Source organism: Mytilus trossulus, chromosome 1, assembly GCF_036588685.1.
Source record: "Mytilus trossulus isolate FHL-02 chromosome 1, PNRI_Mtr1.1.1.hap1, whole genome shotgun sequence".
Taxonomy (NCBI): Eukaryota; Metazoa; Mollusca; class Bivalvia; order Mytilida; family Mytilidae; genus Mytilus; species Mytilus trossulus.
This window is the reverse complement of record NC_086373.1, coordinates 104,498,167-104,517,235: the sequence shown is the minus strand read 5'-3', so window position 1 is coordinate 104,517,235 and position 19,069 is coordinate 104,498,167. Positions and strand designations below refer to the sequence as shown.

Sequence of the window (19,069 nt, the reverse complement as noted above, 5' to 3'; positions counted from 1 at the left end):
TTATTGTTCGAAGAAATCGGCGACAACTGGGCTATTGGTACCATCGAAACGAAACGTCTTCAATCATCGGCATTGACCCAGTGTTTGGAAAACACTCATCAAACATACAAAGCTCATCAATATTCTACTTATTTTTGTACATTTTTAATACCCGAAAACCATAATTCGTAGGTTTTCTAAGGATTATTTACCATATATCTGACCATTCAGTCAAGACATGTTAATCAAACTCTACAACAGTTACTGAGCACTAGAACTTAATGAAGTGACATCTACGATCGTCACCAATACTATAATTTCAATATTTTTTTGTACTAGTTTCAAACATACAATAAAACGACTCGCTGCATAACATGCCCGCACAACTACATTTTTGTTATTCTGTTTTTGTCGATTAATTCTACGACAATAATAGTTCCATAGTTGAACAATGATTTATCTTTGCTTAGTGTCTAGTGGCAAATATTTCATGGGTATGGGGGTAGGCTCTGTCACACGAATCTCATGGTATTTTATGTAAAGGCAGACATTACACCCCGATGGGGTTCTCAAAGAAATTGTGCAATTAATATATTTACTGTGTAGATAGACTTGAACATTCCCTACCTTTTTATATGATTGTTTAAGTATGAAATTTAGGGCAAATTTGTCAATGAGACAACGCCTCCCCCACTCGAGACCAACTGATATAGAAGTTACAAACTATAGGTCAATGTCCGGCCTTCAACAATTACCAACTTAAATGAAGACTCAAAGAAAAACTGTAGATAGCGCAGATAATTTTTATGATATTAATATATGGAGCATCAAAAGAAAAAGAACTCTGCAAAAGGTATACTAAATGAATTTTAAATAATCACGGTTGTTGATATTTTATTTAAACAATATTTTCAAACTTGAATGTTTATATTTTACTGAAATAATAGCAAGAAAAGACAAGACCACTTTATTAAAACTTAGGAACACTGATTTGAAATGAAACGATCACAATCATATAGAAATCATATATGCAAACAGACCGTTAGATACTAACAAAATGGTTAACTATGGTATACACATGTGAAATAAGGGTTTTCCTCGGTGTTGGATTTTGACCCGGATTTGTTGTCGCTTAATCGATTTATCATCATTGACTGTGATTTTCTAATGTTGCCCTTATCTATGTTAATTCGACAGAAGCATTTGTTCTTCCATCGCTGGGATCGAACTGCTGCTATTGGGAACTCGATACAACACCGACTGCACTCCTGACCACTCGGACACCTAGACTGAACTAAGCAGTCAGCTTTCTATATAATGCTTCAAATCGGTATTATGCATGCCTAAGTTTTAGTAATTTTGACTTGTCTAGTCTATTACTATTTATTTCATTATTTAGGTGTTTTCAACATTTTGTTCAAGAAAAACATAGCGCATAGATCTTATCAAATGAAGTGAATTGATCATGTTTTATTTCTCAACTATAAGTAGATAACATTTTAAGAATGCAGTAACTATTACTAATCAACGTTAGTCTGGTTACCTAGATTTAAATATAACACGGTTACGGTTAGCATTTTAAGAGCTTTGATTTTATAAAAGCTATGTAATTAGAGTTTCCGTTACAGATGGCCTTAGTGGATTAAATAGGAAAGATGTGTGTTTTATAAAACTCTTATTAGGATTGATTTCAAGCAATTAATTAACCAATTTGGAGGAAATTAACGAGAAAATGAATTTAATATTAATTTCAGTATTATTTAGCTCTATATCATTACTAAAGGGAAATAATTGGCCAGCACATACTACGTAAGTTACTTATTAAAACAAAATATTAAACAAATTCACAGTCAATAATGCATGAAATCACTTCAGATACTTTTGATGCACCTTTATATTTGTTTTATGAAATAATATTTAAATATTTATTTTAGATACATGACTTGGACCTACTGAAGAAAAATTGTGTTATATGTGATCTATATTAAGATGGAGATAAGAATAGAACTAATTATATAAATAAAATTGATAATGTTACGCAGCTTGCTTTTGATAAAGTTGAATACGTTCATTTTTATCGCTAACAAATCGCAACTTCAGTACTGATCGAGGCCAAAATATTTTAAAATCAAAAGCTTTTAAAAAATGAAGAGCTTAAAAATCGAAAATGACAAAAGGAATAACCAAAGTCAGCAAATGAACTTACAGCTTTGCATGAGGGGATATATTCCTTAGGTTAATTTAAAATCATTCAAAATATTATGTAACAGCAAATCTTAATAACACGAAGTTCGTATTTCATGACCGTATGGAAGTACATTGACTACTGGCCTGGTGATTCTCTGAGGGACGAAGAGTCCTGAAGCAGAGGTATCGACCAAGTGGTAGTAATAACATTAACAGTACCAAATGCAAAGTAATCAAATGAAATCATGATTGCTTAAAAAAGTTGTTTCTATTTGTAAAAAAGAGTTATTTTAATAAAACCATATTGTTAAAACTAGGAAAAAAAAATTCACTGTTTTTTTCAATTTTCAACAAACATAAATGATTGCAAGTTTATAAATGAATGAACATTTAAGAGAAAAGTCAAGAAATGAATATACTTTTAACATCAATTGCACACTTTTTTTTTTCAAGAAAAAAAAGAAATAGTTAAAAACAAAGAATGTAAGATAAATGAGTATGAACTTTAATCTGAAACGTGCAGGTATCTAGAAGGCTGTCAATGAGCATGACTAAATTATCTGCTTCTACTGATCTGAAGAAATCTGATACATCTGTGTTTCAACCAGACACCAGTCTAATAAACATATCTAAATTAATGTAGCTGTTTTGTTAACTTTATTCAAAACTATTTTTGTATTACTTTAAACAATTTTACTGTTTAAAAAAAAACAAGGTATTTAATGAAACGAAAATTAAAAAAAAAGAAATAAAAAATAACTAAAGTAATTCTTTGTTAACATTAATAAATTTTTCTATATATATGCACATGCAGTTTGTTATGTTTGTTTTTGATGGGTGTCGGTATCTAATCCATGGTGTGACGTTCAAACACATGCATTACATTACCTTTCTGATAAACTTCTATGAAAACCTAATCTATATGAAATTGATTTATCTGTAAAGAGACGGATGAATTTCATTAAACATAATTCAACAATCTAAAGCTCTTAGCTATTTTGTTTTTACTTATCAATCTGATACTGTCTAACTATTAAAACTATTAGGCAATTGGCGTTTCAGTTATTGCAGGAAGAACTTGATAAATGTACTTAAACAATATTATTTAAGATGATGTATTCAAGTATGCTTTTCCACTTACGCTTCTTGAGGATTTGTGACACTAATTTAAATGTATCTCCGTATTCATTTATATTTTATATTTTAGTCGAGATCTTTTAAAACATGTACTTACATTGGTAGGTTATTTCAACAAACTGTCAATTGTTAACCAATTAAAGAGATTGAAAATAACATACACGATATCAATTTTAAGGCACAAGATGCGGATTTCGACAATTAGATACCAGAGGTACCAGGTTTATAATTTAATTGTGAGACGCGCATATTGTCTACATAAGACTCATCTGTAACGATAAGATCACATAAGTTATAAAGCGAAAAAAAGTACAGAGTTGAAGAGCATTGAGGACCAAGAATTCCAAAATGTTGCGTCAAAAACCACGTGTCAAAAACAGCTATGGTAATTTATGCCTGGGATAATAACTCAGTTATTTCGTTAAAAAAAATCAAACATTTATAAAAATGACCATATAATTGATATGCATGTCAACACCCGAAGTGCTTATTGAGGCCATATTTTTGAATATTTTAAATCTAAAACAAGTGTTGAAGATCGGATCAAACAAGAAACGACCTAAGGTTCATAGTATGTTCCAGGTATCTGACGCTTCATTGTTATATAGATATGCCACTGAGGTTCCACTTTCCTCAGTCAAAGCTGTTTCGTGAATTGCTATTTTATTTTCCTTTAGTCTTTTTTTTTTAAATCACTAAATAGATCTTCAGCTAGTTTGATAAAATTCCATGTAAAGGCTTCCTAATTAGAACAGTTTAAAGGTAACCTCGCCTTGTATCCATCATATCATATGCTGTTGTTTGGACTCACCTGACTAATAACCGTATATTAGACCAACCACGTGACATAAGGAAGGGCTAATATAGGGTTATCAGCATGGGATTATTCATCCTCTTCTCTCATCTATGTACGAACGTACCAAGGCTGATAATTCCATAGCAACCCGACCACGTTACGTCACTATATTTGCGTTTATCAGGCCGGGTCCGTTCTAACAACAGTATAAAGCGTAAAATTTATTATGTTGCACTGAACAATCTTTTCGTCAATCGGGTTATACTTAGCGTGTATTCGCATGGCAGGTGATGTATGTATAGCTAGCGTAATGTATCCTGTTAATGCAATTGGTCTTGCACCTTTTTGAGCACAACCGGTTCCCTCGGCCTTTGCTTGTTACCATGATTTATCTCTTCTTAGTCGATTTGCGAGTTTTGAACATCGGTAAAACGTCTGTCGTCTAAATTTATAACATATGCAGAGCTAGGAATTTCTTTGCTTGGTATGTGATAGCTAGTTATGATTTTGTAGAAACCTAAGTAACCAGTCTTCAGATTGAAATCGACGGACATGAATGTGCACTTGTGGTGCTTTCTGTTGTAAACATAGTATGTCTCATTGACATTTACTTCAGCACGTGTTGAAGAAATTGTCAGTAATGCTAGAATAATTCTGTATCGTTTGATATTATGATATTTGTATAAAAATATACACAGATGTCACAGATGACCACAGATATGTTCCAAATGTTATAAACACAACCCCTATCTCTTTTCCTTGATTGTCATATCACCGAATGTCTGAGACGCTGCACAGGGTTTGTACATGCACGAGATACACGGCAAGATCAGCTTCCGTTTTGATAGAGTTCGTGTTGCACAGTCTTTTATCTTCTATGTAATGTTTTGTGGGCTTGTTCGTCTTTTCGTCTTTTTGTTTTTGTTCTTGCCATGGATTCAAAGTTTTTCTTTGATTTTTAAATATTCCCTTTGTACCCTTTTCCTTCTTATCTATTGTATTCTACGTTGTCTGATCATATAATTTCTACAAATTCTCGGGATAAACAGAACGTACCATATTTCAAATTCCTTGGATGAATTTGACCAAACTGTAAAATACAGCTTTTTTCACATAAAAATCTACATAGGGATTTCAGAATAACTTACGGATCAATTTTAATGGTAAGATAAAATGGTAAAGCAGTCGAAGGCTTAAATATTTTTTTCAATGGTAAAAAAGACACGGATAAAGCACACAATACGATAACACCGAAGTTTCAAGACTAAGAACATGCGAGAGTTGAGATAAAACAACAAAGAGTACGATACAATTTATAATGATAATATGCAACTACACTTTGATTATATAACTTTACATACCACAGGTTATAAATAAAAACCTTATCGAAAATTGATATTCCAGATAACATCTTAAAATATTTCTGAACAAATGAAAACGTAAAGTAAGAGTATGACATCACAAATCTTACATTTCATTTTAAGATAGCTATATGTATTTATGAAGGCAGCCATCAATCAAAATAGAAAGGAGACATTGAAAAAGTATAACAGTTCAAGAATGTCGTCTGCTTGATAAACTACAAGATGTCCTATCTTTTGTTTGTTTCACATCATTTGGAAAAATAGTGTTTATGATTATTACAATTGGAATATCAAAGATTAAATGATATACGCTTAAAAAGATCAACATCACGAAACACATATAGTTACTAAGTTTTGCATTGCTGATTTAATATGTTATTGCAAAACATGACGTAATTTTTTGATAAAATCCTGTTCTGAGGAAAACGAATGTAGTACTCAGCTTTAACTTCGACGGAATTTTGATCTTGTCTTTTTCAAGAAATTCTTTGATATTCACACTTAGATAAATGCTTAAATGATGCTTAAATCTCTAAAACTTCAACTGCAGAGCTATCAATATTTTAAATTTAGTAGCATAGCGTGTTCAAAATATGACTAGAAGTTGTGAGAACCACACATCAAGTACATAAGCTTAGCATTGAATATTCTAGTTATATTAGAAATCTCTTTAAAAATAGCCCTTTCGTAAAATAATTTGGTATATATTGGTAATATCTCTTTTCTAAACTTGACATCTATTGTATAAAAAAAATGATGTAAATGCAATGCATCTGAAAAACAAGGAAATGAAAAAGCAGTAAGCTTGACAATCAAATTTAATTTTCAGCACTTCACATTTTATAACTAATATAGAAATGAGATCTAAATGGTGTTGGGATCCGTAAGTATGCAACATTAGATAAAGCTTATCAGCTGCTCAAGCTTCCTATAAACTGTTTGAAGATTTGTAATTAAAACACGTGGTTGGTATACACATTAGGTAGCATTAGGTAGCTAGGGATGTTTAGAGTGGGGTACTTCTCCCGAAATTACAACCCCAGATTACATTTGGAACAATTTAAGTTTTTTTAATATGTTATACACCAGGAAGATCACCAAATGAATGACAGTTTAAAAGACTTAATGTCCTTCAGTTCCAGAACGCAACAATTTTGTACAAACATTCAGATCCTATTGAATTATCCACTCGAAATAAAAAGTTTGATATGATTAGTTATTCTCCTAATTGCATAAAGTGAAAAAGTTTGAAATCTTTATAAAACAGCAGTTATTTGGGTATATTTCCCGTCATGTGTATACTAATTATTTGATTTTGATTGTAGATCTATATGGATTCTATCTTTGAAACTTTGCATGAGAAAAATTCTCTTGTAGCATACATATTACTATTTTTGGTAGTTGGTCTAGGTTTTTTTTAGAATCATAACTGCCAGATCGGATTATTTGATATTTAATTATTTTCATAGAAGATATAGCACAAAAAAAACAATAGTCTTTTGTCGTAAAATTCCTGCAACAAAAAGTAGAAATGTTTGACTTAATTAAAAATCTTTTTAGATGATAGTTATTATATTTCTAAACTAATTTTGTCTCTCTTTAACTTTTGCATGCAAGATTTGTATAGTGGCATGTTTAAGTTCAGTGGAGTATCTTAATTGAGCATGTATGTAAGTTCCGCTGAGTTTATTCATTGAGAATGTGTTCAGGTTTTGCAGGATGAATCATATCTCAAAGTTCTGCAAAGTTTATTTATTCATTAAACAGAATATGAGCACGTCTTTGGTAAATCTTAAATAATTTCTCTTCAATGTTTTCTAGGTCAAGCGTATTTGATGTAATCTCAATGTTTAAATGTTAGGTAATGGGTGATATGTAATCTAATTCGATGACGAATTCTAATTATTTCTATTCATATAATTCTAAAATACTTAATAAATTTTTCCCTGAAAAGAGAAAAAAAAACCAAGAATTTGTAATATAAATCGCGTGATACCAATCACATTTTACTTGTAAAATTTCACTTTTTTTTTCTTGAAACTTTTTTCCCTATAGCAATGCAACATCAGGAGATTAAATATAATGAGAGTCTTTTCTTTCATTTATCTTAATTAAAAAAAGAAGGGTTCCTTGAATGAATCCTTGTCGGATGTAGATTTAACAGGGGAAGGTTGAAATGAAAACTCCTAATTAATAATTTACAGGTCTCCAATTGAACCTGACAAGTCGATTCTCTGTATTTTTGTTTGACAATGAAACATCCTTGTTTTAAATTTCTTGAATAAATACTCGAAATGAGTTATGACTTTCATAAAATTGTTATTTATTATTTTTATTACGTAGAGTGAAAGTTTTAAGTAAGAGTAATATGAATAACCACCTCATATGCAGATAAATAAATTCATCGTAGATATCAGGTTTATCTTTTCATAATTACGCCAGACGAGTTTCGTCTACAAAAGACTCATCGGTGACGCTTGAATCAAAAACATTTTAAAAGGCTAAATAAAGAACGAAGTTGAAGTCGAATGCCCAATTTACATTTATTAATTATACATATTAAGTTGAAGCATTCTTATAAGTCAAGAGTGTCGACATATTCATCTCTTAAAACAGTAGCAGAGGTCTGACGTCGGTAAAACCAATTTGAGTGAGTATTGTTTTTCTATGAAGCAAAAGCAGGTTTATTTATTAATATTTTTTTTATGGAAAATAAAACGTTTAGAAAATATTTCAAATACGCCACAGATATAAAATTTTCAGGACAATCATTTGAATGCTTTATATTGTTTTGTCTTGCTTCCGATTGTATTTCAAATGTTCTGTTCTGTTATGATATACATGTATATATTTATGATATAACTAAAAGCTGTATTGCTTGTACTTTGAAATAAACTAAAAAATAGAAGAAAATATAACATGGGCAGATTTTTCGTGGATTTAGCGTGTCTATGTCAATATATGATGCAACCACTCATATCAAACGTTTATCTAATTGAACAGATATTTTTTCAACAGGTATTCAAATAAGTATATAAGAAGATATTTTCCAGTTAGAAGATTATTATGCATTCCTGGATATGAAGGGGATAACTGTTCGATACGTAAGTGTTATAATATTTATTTTTAGTATTTTTGAAAATTTGAAAAACTAAGGATTTTTCTTATCTCACAAGTAGATCACCTTAGGCGTATCAGGCTCAACTTTTTGGAATTTTTAGTCCTCAATGCTCTTCAACTTTGTACTCGTTTGGCTTTATAACTATTTTGATCTGAGCGTCACTGATGAGTCTTATGTAGCCGAAACGCGTGTCTGGTGTATTAAACTATAATTCTGGTACCTTTGATAACTATTATAATCCTGGTACCTTTGATAACTATTAACTGTTGTTGTCAAGATTTGATAAGAATACAAGAGAAAGTGTATCGTGGTTATAAGTCCATGTGCAAATGAATGTAAATAAAAAAGAGATTAAAAACACATATAAAAAATAGTATACGCACAACAAATGATGAGGGAGTAACAAATATCACATGCAAATAGTAACTGCTATAAAAGCAGTGAATTTCAGAGAAACACGTTTTATGAAAATCATTTTATTTGGACGACTTCCTATTTTAGACAAAAACATAATTTAGAAGTTATTTTTTTAAATTAAATTCGAGGTTATAATGAGATGTTTACCATGATAGGCTATTGTCATCTTTCTATATTCATGTTGAACATAACTAAACTTTAATAATTGGTTTTTGGTTTTAGAATGTTTTAACTGCAAACGTTTCAGAGAATTGGATACAAGAGTTAAAACACTCGAAACAAATCGACCGGTAAGTTATAGCATACAAAAGTTTAATATTGAAACATTGATGAAAATGTATTTCTGCTTCGTTTATGTCCATTATTTCCGTAGCATAACTGGTTATATTTTAGGCAAACATTTTTCAATACAATACTGTAATTTTTCATCGTATTCCTTGAACATAGTGTTGTCGCGAATAATGTTGAAGTTAGCTTTTTATTAGAATTGCAAAGTATGCAAATACTAGTACTGAACAGCAACACAATTTCTAGATATACTAATTCAATGTTCAACGGCACTTTTGATTGGATATAGAGGTTATATTAAGTAACAGAAGAACATAGATGTACAATAAGATGGAAACACTTCTTGTTGCAGGTGGTTGGATGTTCACATTATGTTTGTACTTAACACACATAATAATAACATTTTAACGCAAAACATCGTGATATGTATATAAGCAAAGTTGTTGCATGGAAATAACCTGTACCATCCTCGATGAAATAATTCCCATTGCGTAAAATGAGGAAGAATTTATTTAAGAGTAAATTTAGTAAACTCAAAACTATGATAATTATGTTGAATTTTGTTGTAAATAAATCCCGTCAATCTATCTCTTTTGAAAATAGAACGCAAATACCACACGATAAAAGTAAATTATAATAGTTCTTTCGTTATATTTATTTGTGTGTGGTGTATCACACATTTTATATTATTCACTTATTATGTTGTGTTGAGAATCAAAAGGAACTAAAAGACTAAAAGAGGGACGAAAGATAACAGAGGGATAGTCAACATAAAGATGCTTCTTCTATAATTACACATTAGTCGAATATCGCTTCAATACTAAGCATATGGAATGTTTTTGTTCAATTCAGACAAGGTAAATTTAGTAATTTCTATAAAATAAAGAGTTTTAAACCGCTAAGATTTATTTGAATATCATAGTAGAACCACTGTAATAAGATTACCTTATATTTGAACCGTTGCTACTTCACTGAATATTACGGCATTTTGTCTTTTTTCAAGGTCATCATACCGAATAATGGTGGAGGAGGTGGAACAGGTCAAAAGGGAGAAAAAGGGGAAAGGGGTATGACAGCAGAAAGAGGGCTACAGGGTTTCAAAGGTGAAAGTGGTGAAAAGGGTAGACCAGGACAAATTGGATTTACAGGATTTAAAGGTGACAAAGGAGAATCAGGAAATGATGGGAAACCTGGAGAAAAGGGAGATACAGGTTTGAATGGACTACAGGGAGAAAGAGGACAGAAAGGGGAACCTGGAAATATGGGTAGTGGAAATGGAGGAAGCGAAAATAAGGGAGAACCAGGTATAAGTGGTCCACGTGGTCCACCTGGATTGACCGGACCCCAGGGGCCAAAAGGAGATCAGGGACGACCAGGAGTTGATGGACTACCTGGCCAAAAGGGAGGTCCAGGAATGAATGGTAAGTTTAGTCTATATATGACACGAATTAATGTAAGGATGTTCAAGTACCTGACAACGTCCACTCTGTGTTTTCAGTATAAGATGTTTTTTTTTATTCATATCCTTCTGATGAGTTTACCCTTTTGTATAGTCCTTTCTTAAGTCGTACTGTTACACCACTGTCCCAGACTAGGGGGTTGGGATTCCACTAACATATTTTACCTCTGTACACCTTGTATGTGCCTGTCCACATGCAGTAGCCAGTAATTCAGTGGTTGTCATTTGTTACTGTGTTACATAATTGTCTTTCGTTCATTTTTTTTGGTACATTAATTACGCCGGTTTTTTTTCTCTCGTTTGAAATGATTTACATTTGTCATTTCGGGTCACTTTACAGCTGACTATGCGATATGAGCTTTGCTCATTGTTAAAGGCCGAATGGTGACCTATAGTTGTTTATTTCAGTGTGACTTAGTCTCTTGTGAAGATATGTTTCATTGACAATCATACTGCATCTTCTTTATTCATATTTGCATTTTTTTTTTCATAATGTTATGAAACTATACACATGATGAAAAGTAAATTAAAATACTTTTATTTCCTTTCTTTAATGTAAACAGAATTACTTGCTTACTTGTTTATTTTTATTATCAGGAATTAATGGCTTTCCCGGAAAAGATGGGTTAAATGGATTACAAGGACCGCAAGGGATAGCAGGGATGATTGGCGATCGTGGGTATCCGGGCATTCCAGGGGGACCAGGACAAAAAGGAGAGTCTGGTGAACGTGGTCTTATGGGACCACCCGGCTTGACAGGTCCTGCTGGTTCTATAGGAGTTCCAGGAATAACAACAACAATTGTAGTTCCTAATGAAGGTGAATACAACTTTGAGATGTTATGCATTCTACTTGGTCGAATAAGCATATTTGCATTGATACATATATCTAACAATTTTTCTTAGTATGAAACGATATGTTTTAAGTCTCAAATTATAATTTTGAATTGTAAGTAACTAGCTTAACTGCATTACAGTAATCGTTCAGTCACATACTTACGATCACTAAATAGTATATTCCATGTTTATTTCTTGTGTATAATCCATTCAACATGTTTTATTTCTTTTTCAGAAATAACGATTTTAAAAGACAGAATAAAGGTAATGGTATTTGTTCTCGTAAAAACTCATTGTAGTTTTATCTACAAATAAAATGATACATTGTAAAGTTTCTTAAAAATTGCAAATACAACATTTTGAATATTATTTAGGCAGTTATTGTGAAATTGTCCGTTTCTAAGTATGTTGGCATTTATTTTTTGTTTCAGTTCAGTATGTCTGTTGTTCCGTTGGTTTCATAGGGACACTTGGTTTAAGTTTGTAACCCCCGGATTTGTTTTCGCTTAATTAATTTATGACTATTGAACAGTGGTTTACTTCTGTTTGCCTTATTTAAAATAAGAATAAAAAATGTATGTTATTACAAAATAAATATTATGAACGCACTATTATCCTGGTATCGATGATGAGTTTATTTACAACAACTGGGTCGATGTCACTGCTGGTGGAGATTTATTTCCCTAAGGGCATCACAAGCACAGTAGTCAGCACTTTTTTTGCTGACATGAATTGTCATTGATATGGTTATATTTACTACAAATTTTTGAATTTTTTTGAAATACTACGGCTTTTCTACCTCAGGCATAGATCACCTTGGCTGTAAATGGCAAAACTATTAGGAATTTTGGCTCATACTCTTCAACTTCGAACTTTATTTGGCCTTTATGACTTTTTTGGATTCGTGTCACTGATGAGTCTTTTGTAGACGAAACGCGCGTCAGGCGTATATACTAAATTAAGTCCTGGTATTTATGATGAGTTTATTTACAACTTAAAAGGAAGATAAAAAAAAACCACGTCACATGTATATATTTTTCAGAGTTTAGAAAATAACGTATCATCATGTTGTAATGAAGTGACAGAACTAAAAATCATAGTTACAGGAATATTAAAATCTTTAAGTACTACTACAACTGCCGCTGTACCAATTACTACACCTACCTTCATTTTTCCAAGTACAACAACAACTACTACGACACCAGCGCCAACAACAACAACTACGACGACGCCAGCGCCAACAACAACAACAGAACCTGTACCAACATCGTTCCAAGGTAACCAAATTATCCAATGATTGCTGTCTGCGGGTCTTAACTTTGATATTCTAATATGCGCAATAATGAAAACTCAATGAGCGCGTCTTCTCAATTTCATATTATTCGTTGTTGCCAATTTGATTTTAAATTGAATTTTCACCGTTTAGGGGAAAGTAATTTTAAGCGAGTAAACAATTCGATTATACATGTTTATAGAATTGAGACGACGATGCTGTGTGATAAACCCACTGGTGGCCTTCGGATGTTTTCTGCCCCTTGGTCGGAATGTTGTTTCTTTGACACAATCCCATGTTCCATTCTTATTTTTTTCATAAACATGCGAGATGGTACATATAGAACTTGCGCGTTGTGTCTGCATTAAGCACAACAGGGGTGTTCCATTAAAAAGAAGCAGGCAGGCAAAATCTATTACGAAGCATTGAAACCTACTAAAAGTTGTGCTAAATTGGTTTAATGCAATTTGATATTGCTCCTCCCCTTTTAATCTCGATCATGTTCCTAACATTAAGAGATCACAAAACTGAAGCCAGAACATGGCAAAACACATAATCTTTAGATTTACAGTATCATAGTCACAACTATTACTACGCGTATAATCCTTCATTGGGAGTGCTTATTTTAGGAAAAATGATGTTACACTTGAACTAGTGGGGGTGCAGTTATGTGCCAAATCCTTTTGAGTAAAAGCTAGATACAGAAATAAGTAGTGTTCCTCCATATAAAAAGCAAAAGTAAACTATGTACTATATGTTTAAACACCTACTTCCGAAAAAGATTCTGTACGAAAATACCATAATATGCTAAAACCTTCTTATTGATGTTTTCAAAAATGAATAGCTGCTTATTAAATATTAAATTGATATTAATAAGGTTTCTTTTTTTTTTTTTATTCTTGTTGGATATTTCCTTGACCAAAAAGGAGCATTCAATTGTGCTTACTTTTCCGCTCTGTGTCGTCGTAATATAGACGAACATAAGATAAGATAAGATAAGAATTTTATTAATCTAATCAAGAACCCATAAAGGGCATCATTTTACAACACAATATGATTGGAAAAAACAAAACAGAAAACTAATACCATACTATAACGTTATGGACAGGATCAGAGCCTAACACAACGTGTGTTTTATATAACTATTATATTAAATCTTAAAACAATAAAATATCATATTACTTCATATATTTTGTTTACAATTGGATCTTATTTCTAAAGCTTTGATAATGTAATTTCCTAGGCAAACAAGAGTTGGTAAATGCTCATTTGTGAACAGCTAGAAATATTTCTTATCATTAGGTAGTTCTTTAAAATTAGTAAAAAAAAGTGATAACTTTATCAAATAATGATCATTCTCTCTATGTAGTTTTTACTATATCTATCTTTCTCAATTCTAAGATCATGAGCACTTATTCTCATTTTACATATAGCTCTTCTTATACTAAAATCTATAATTGATTAATAAGCCTCCTTTACAAAGTCAGTCTTGAGTTTGAAATAATTTTCTAATTTACTATTACCTTGTGATAAGGTTTCAGATCTTTTGACCAATCAAAATATTTTAAAACTATTACAAAGTTTACATTTTACAAATTTAATTAATTTATAAAAAAAACATACGTGCGACAAAATGTGTACTGCGCATCCGACGTGTCTTGGATATAAGTTAATTCTTATAGCTGTTGTACGTTATGATTCTTTGAATTGACATTTATTCTAGTAAAAGAGAGATAATTCAACTTAACCATGCTAAATCGCACATTACTTCCATGCAATAACACTATAATAGTTATTTACCTTTAAACTTTTTTACAATTGATACAGGTTGTTACATGTATATTATAAAAGTGGGATATGTGTTATGGTATTTGTCACTGCATTGAAGCATTTACATATAATTAAAAATGCATACTTAGTCGAATAGCACAAACCAGTTACTTATATAACATTAAGAAAGAAAAAAACCATTGCAGGTTGTGAACCAAATCAGTTTAAGTGTATAAGTACAGATAGATGTCTCCCATTGGCATTTAGATGTGATGGTATCAATGATTGTGATGATGAAAGTGATGAACGTAATTGTGGTAAGTGATACCAATAGACATGAATCCATATTGTCGCTCTATCATTTGAATAAATGAGGTGTGACATGATTGCCAATGGGACAACTATCAACCATAGTCAAAATAACATGGATGTAAGCAACCATTTTGGAATGCATATAGTATAACTGGTATAAAGTAGAATTATGTCAAAAAAGATTCCATAAACACTTTACTGAAAATCCTGATGGTGAGTTTTGGCTTTTTCATGATATAAGATGTCTTTTAAAAAAAGAAAGATATGGCAAGATCCATGTTGTGCTAGGGGAAACTTTAGAACAACATAATTATGATGAAAGGTCCATACTGCCTTTATGTACGTAAATCAATTAAAATCGAAAATTCATTCATCACAACTCATTTAGTGATGTTCCTTTTCTGAGGTCGAGAGACTGTCAATGGAAACAAACCCTTGAAGACAATATGTATGACTATGACCACATATATTTACCCTATAGATAACAAATATGACAATGTCAGTCAAAAAAATGTAGCTAATAATTATACCACAGTTCATCTCATAGTCAAATATTTTTTAGTCTAATATATAGCTATTAACAAGACTGACAATACATCCCTTTACGCATAACTATTACATTATATATATTTGCAGATTGTAACGAGTTCCAGTTTACATGTGAATCTGACCAGCGTTGTATTCCCATAGATAAGAAATGTAACAACGAATTTGATTGTAGTGATAGATCAGACGAAAGCAACTGTAAATATGATAATATTGTTTTTCCCTTTCAACATTTTTTTCATTTCCATACCTCATTTCTAAACTTATACCTTCAATTTGACATAAACGGTCATCTCAATATCATAATCTATGACAAACGAGACGATTTAAATCCCCCACCTTTGTAGCAATGTACCAAAAGCTTGCAGCTGCTAACCAACAATATAAATCGTCCCCAGTGCCGGTGAGCAGATAGTTTATGAACAAGGGTGATGTCAAAGACGTCTGGTCCTTTTTCTAAAAAAAAAATCATTGACAGATAACAACACCTTGTTAGTAAACACTCCGTATCAACTGAACAAATAAAACATGATGGTTTTGAATAATTAATTATCAATTATTAATTCTAGGTACTGACGTTGTTTATCATCTTAATTACGCATTACAGTTAACTATTTTTGTCATTGTAAATTATTTACCTTTGCTGTTAAGTCCATTTTAGGTAATCTACTTTTGTCGTGACTCGGAACTTATTCATCATGTCAATGTGCCGTTTTTTGTAGTCTTGTCTTTCAGTTTTGCTTATGTGTTTTTATGTATCTTTTTGTCATTTTTTTTTCTTTTTTGACATACTTGTTTTATAGAGATTATTATTAAAACACTGGGGACTGCTGTACCCCTATTTTTAACATTTTATCTACATTTTATGTATGTTTTGTTTACAAGTTGTTGTAAACATCGTGAAATTTCATACTACTGTCATGCGACATATTTACATGAGGAAATGCCCGTACAAAGTCAGGAATATGACATTAGAATTTGATTCGTTTGAGGTGATTAAGCTTTCAATTTTGCCATTTAAGAGATAACTGTATTGTATTTGAAGCTTAAAGGACGTCCATCGGTAGTTTTACTGTCGCAAATTGAGTTTACCTGGCGACGCTTTTGTCCCGCCTCAGAATGTAATAAAATTGGATAATAATAAGATTTTTAGGTGCAAAATGTGAGTTTCTTTTTGGTTTATCATAATAAAAATTACATGTTAACACATTCAGCAATTCAAAATGTCGGCTTCCTTAGTTACAGACAAGGAGATAGAGAATTTTATGTTGGCTGGCAGCCAATCAGAACCATTGATACAAAATAATTGCATTTGAATTGATAATGGACTTTCCGAACTTAATTTTCCATGGAGGTCGATATTTTTGTTGTTTTACTTTTTCCACATCTTTACTTTAAATCTCGTTAGAGACACTAACTTTAAAGTATTGGCATAGTTTTTTCTGGTTATAAACGTGTACTTTTCTCTTTTGGTCTAAACATGTATCGAAAGTGTTGTGCAGCTAATTGTTTGTCCGTGTTGTGCAGTCAATTGTTTGTCCTTAGTATGCAGTTTATTATTTGTCCTTGGTGTGCAGTTTATCATACAAAAAAGTAAAAACACAAAAATACTGAACTCCGAGGAAAATTCAAAAAGGAAAATCAAAAATCAAAAGGCAAAATCAAAAGTCCAAACACATCAAACGAATGGATAAAAAAAATGTAAAATTCCTGACTTGGTACAGGCATGCTCTAATGTAGAAAATGGTAGATTGAACCTGGTTTTATAGCTAGCTAAAGCTCTCACTTGTATGACAGTCGCATCAAATTCCATTACATTGTCAACGATGCATGAACAAAACAAATATACTCAAAGAGACAGCAGTCAATATTGTGTTATCATCTAAATATCACTATAAAAACAACAAATGTAACGAAGAAGCACAAATAGGCATACATCAAATTTTACATACTCATATTGTTATTCTTATACGACTTAATTAATCTATGTAAAGTCTACCCGTAAAGGATAGAAGGTTTTCAGAACTGGTGTAAAATTGCGCGTTTGAAATTCGCACAGGTAGACATAAAAATAATTTTGTCGTTCAAAGTATGACGGCATACATACATGCAGAGTCACGTAAAGTAGATATAACAAAATATATTTAACAATAAAAGTAATAATAATAAATAAAATAATTGTGTGGTTCAAAGTATGACGGGATACATAAGTACAGTTTCACGTCAAATGTATATCATTAAAACAGACTTAACAGAAAAGTTTGTTTGTTTTACAGTCCATTGAGTGTCCTTGATGTGCAGTTCATTGTTTTATGTTTATATGCCGTCCATTATTTTTTCCTATTGTGAAGTCCATTGTTTGTCCTTGATGTGATTAAATTGTTTGCCCCTGTTGTCTAGTCCATTGTTTGTCCTTGTTGTACAGTCCATTGTTTTACCTTTTTGTGCAATCACTAATTTGCCACTAGTGTGCAGGCCAAATTATATTTGTATGGTCTCGCAACAAAATTGTAGGTGTGATGTAGTTTTACCCTTGCCCGTCATTCCGTCGTTCTGTCATTCCGTCATTCCGTAATTCCGTCATTCCATAATTCCGTAATTCCGCAACAAACCATTATACGAACTTTTTTGGAATGTAAGTTAACCACGATGAGTTACAGATCAAGTTCAAGTGTCGTTCTGCTCCACTAGTTTTTGCCGAAATTACGGGCTTCCGACTTTGATAAATTGTTGAAAATCACAGTTATACGGTTAAAACGTACTTCTTTCTATACGCCTTTACATATTTTTGGCTGATTTTTGATATGCGAGACTACCATCATGTTTGTGTCAACATGAGTTGTTGAAATTGCAGATTTATCAACTTTTCGACACATCTTGTTTTAGATTTAGATTGATTTACATCCTGTAATTATCTTTCCTTGTTAGATACTAGTATACCCCGCATGTCTATGTAAAGATGGTGCTATATCGACGTCTAGCAAATATTTCGCTCGCTTCAAATGTGCTAGGGATCATCTTGAATTGGCATTAAGTTGCAAGCTTTTGTTCGTTTGGTCGTAGGTAAAGACGGCATCGTGAATATGAGATGAAAACTACAGATGAAAGTGCTGTTCTTCTGCTATACACATTTAGTTCTTTTGATTTAGATTTTTTTTTGCTATGTCTTTCTAGAGTTCCGGAACTTCAACTTTTTAAATAAACGCAAGTTTTCACATATTGCACTTACACCCAGTATGACTAAATTTGATTTCCTTAAAACTGTACATTATTGTTGGGAGTCTTCATTTCGATTTCTTTATATTTTCTGGTTTGTTGTTACAGAGTTACGGGACTTTGACAATCAGAGTAATACAAGACAGTTCTTCACATTTCATGGTTATATTTATAAATAAACTGTTCTGAAAATTTGAGAATTTTTGAAATACTAAGACTTTTCTACCTTAGGCATAGATTACCTTAGCTGTACTTGGCAAAACTTTTAGGAATTTTGGTCCTCAATGCTCTTCGCCTTCGTACTTTATTTAGCCCTTTCAAACTTTTTTGGATTCGAGCGTCACTGATGAATCTTTTGTAGACGAAAC

The 19,069-nt window shown here is 31.8% G+C and overlaps 1 protein-coding gene across 4 annotated transcripts in view; it reads left to right on the top strand.

Annotated features, from left to right (window-relative positions):
- Positions 1–1,514: 1,514 nt before the first annotated feature.
- The window catches only part of LOC134695253 (uncharacterized), a 28,043-nt gene continuing 10,488 nt past the window's right edge, over positions 1,515–19,069 (top strand). The window contains exons 1-10 of one of the 4 annotated variants that reach the window (XM_063556475.1): positions 1,515–1,788; positions 6,293–6,346; positions 8,482–8,567; positions 9,224–9,291; positions 10,293–10,710; positions 11,346–11,567; positions 11,820–11,848; positions 12,627–12,861; positions 14,834–14,944; positions 15,576–15,683. In XM_063556475.1, coding sequence (XP_063412545.1) covers positions 1,712–1,788; positions 6,293–6,346; positions 8,482–8,567; positions 9,224–9,291; positions 10,293–10,710; positions 11,346–11,567; positions 11,820–11,848; positions 12,627–12,861; positions 14,834–14,944; positions 15,576–15,683 — 1,408 coding nt within the window. In that variant the 5' untranslated portion in view covers positions 1,515–1,711. The remainder of the gene's footprint in view (positions 1,789–6,292; positions 6,347–8,481; positions 8,568–9,223; positions 9,292–10,292; positions 10,711–11,345; positions 11,568–11,819; positions 11,849–12,626; positions 12,862–14,833; positions 14,945–15,575; positions 15,684–19,069) is intronic. The other 3 variants (XM_063556490.1, XM_063556497.1, XM_063556482.1) reach the window with 3 other exon arrangements.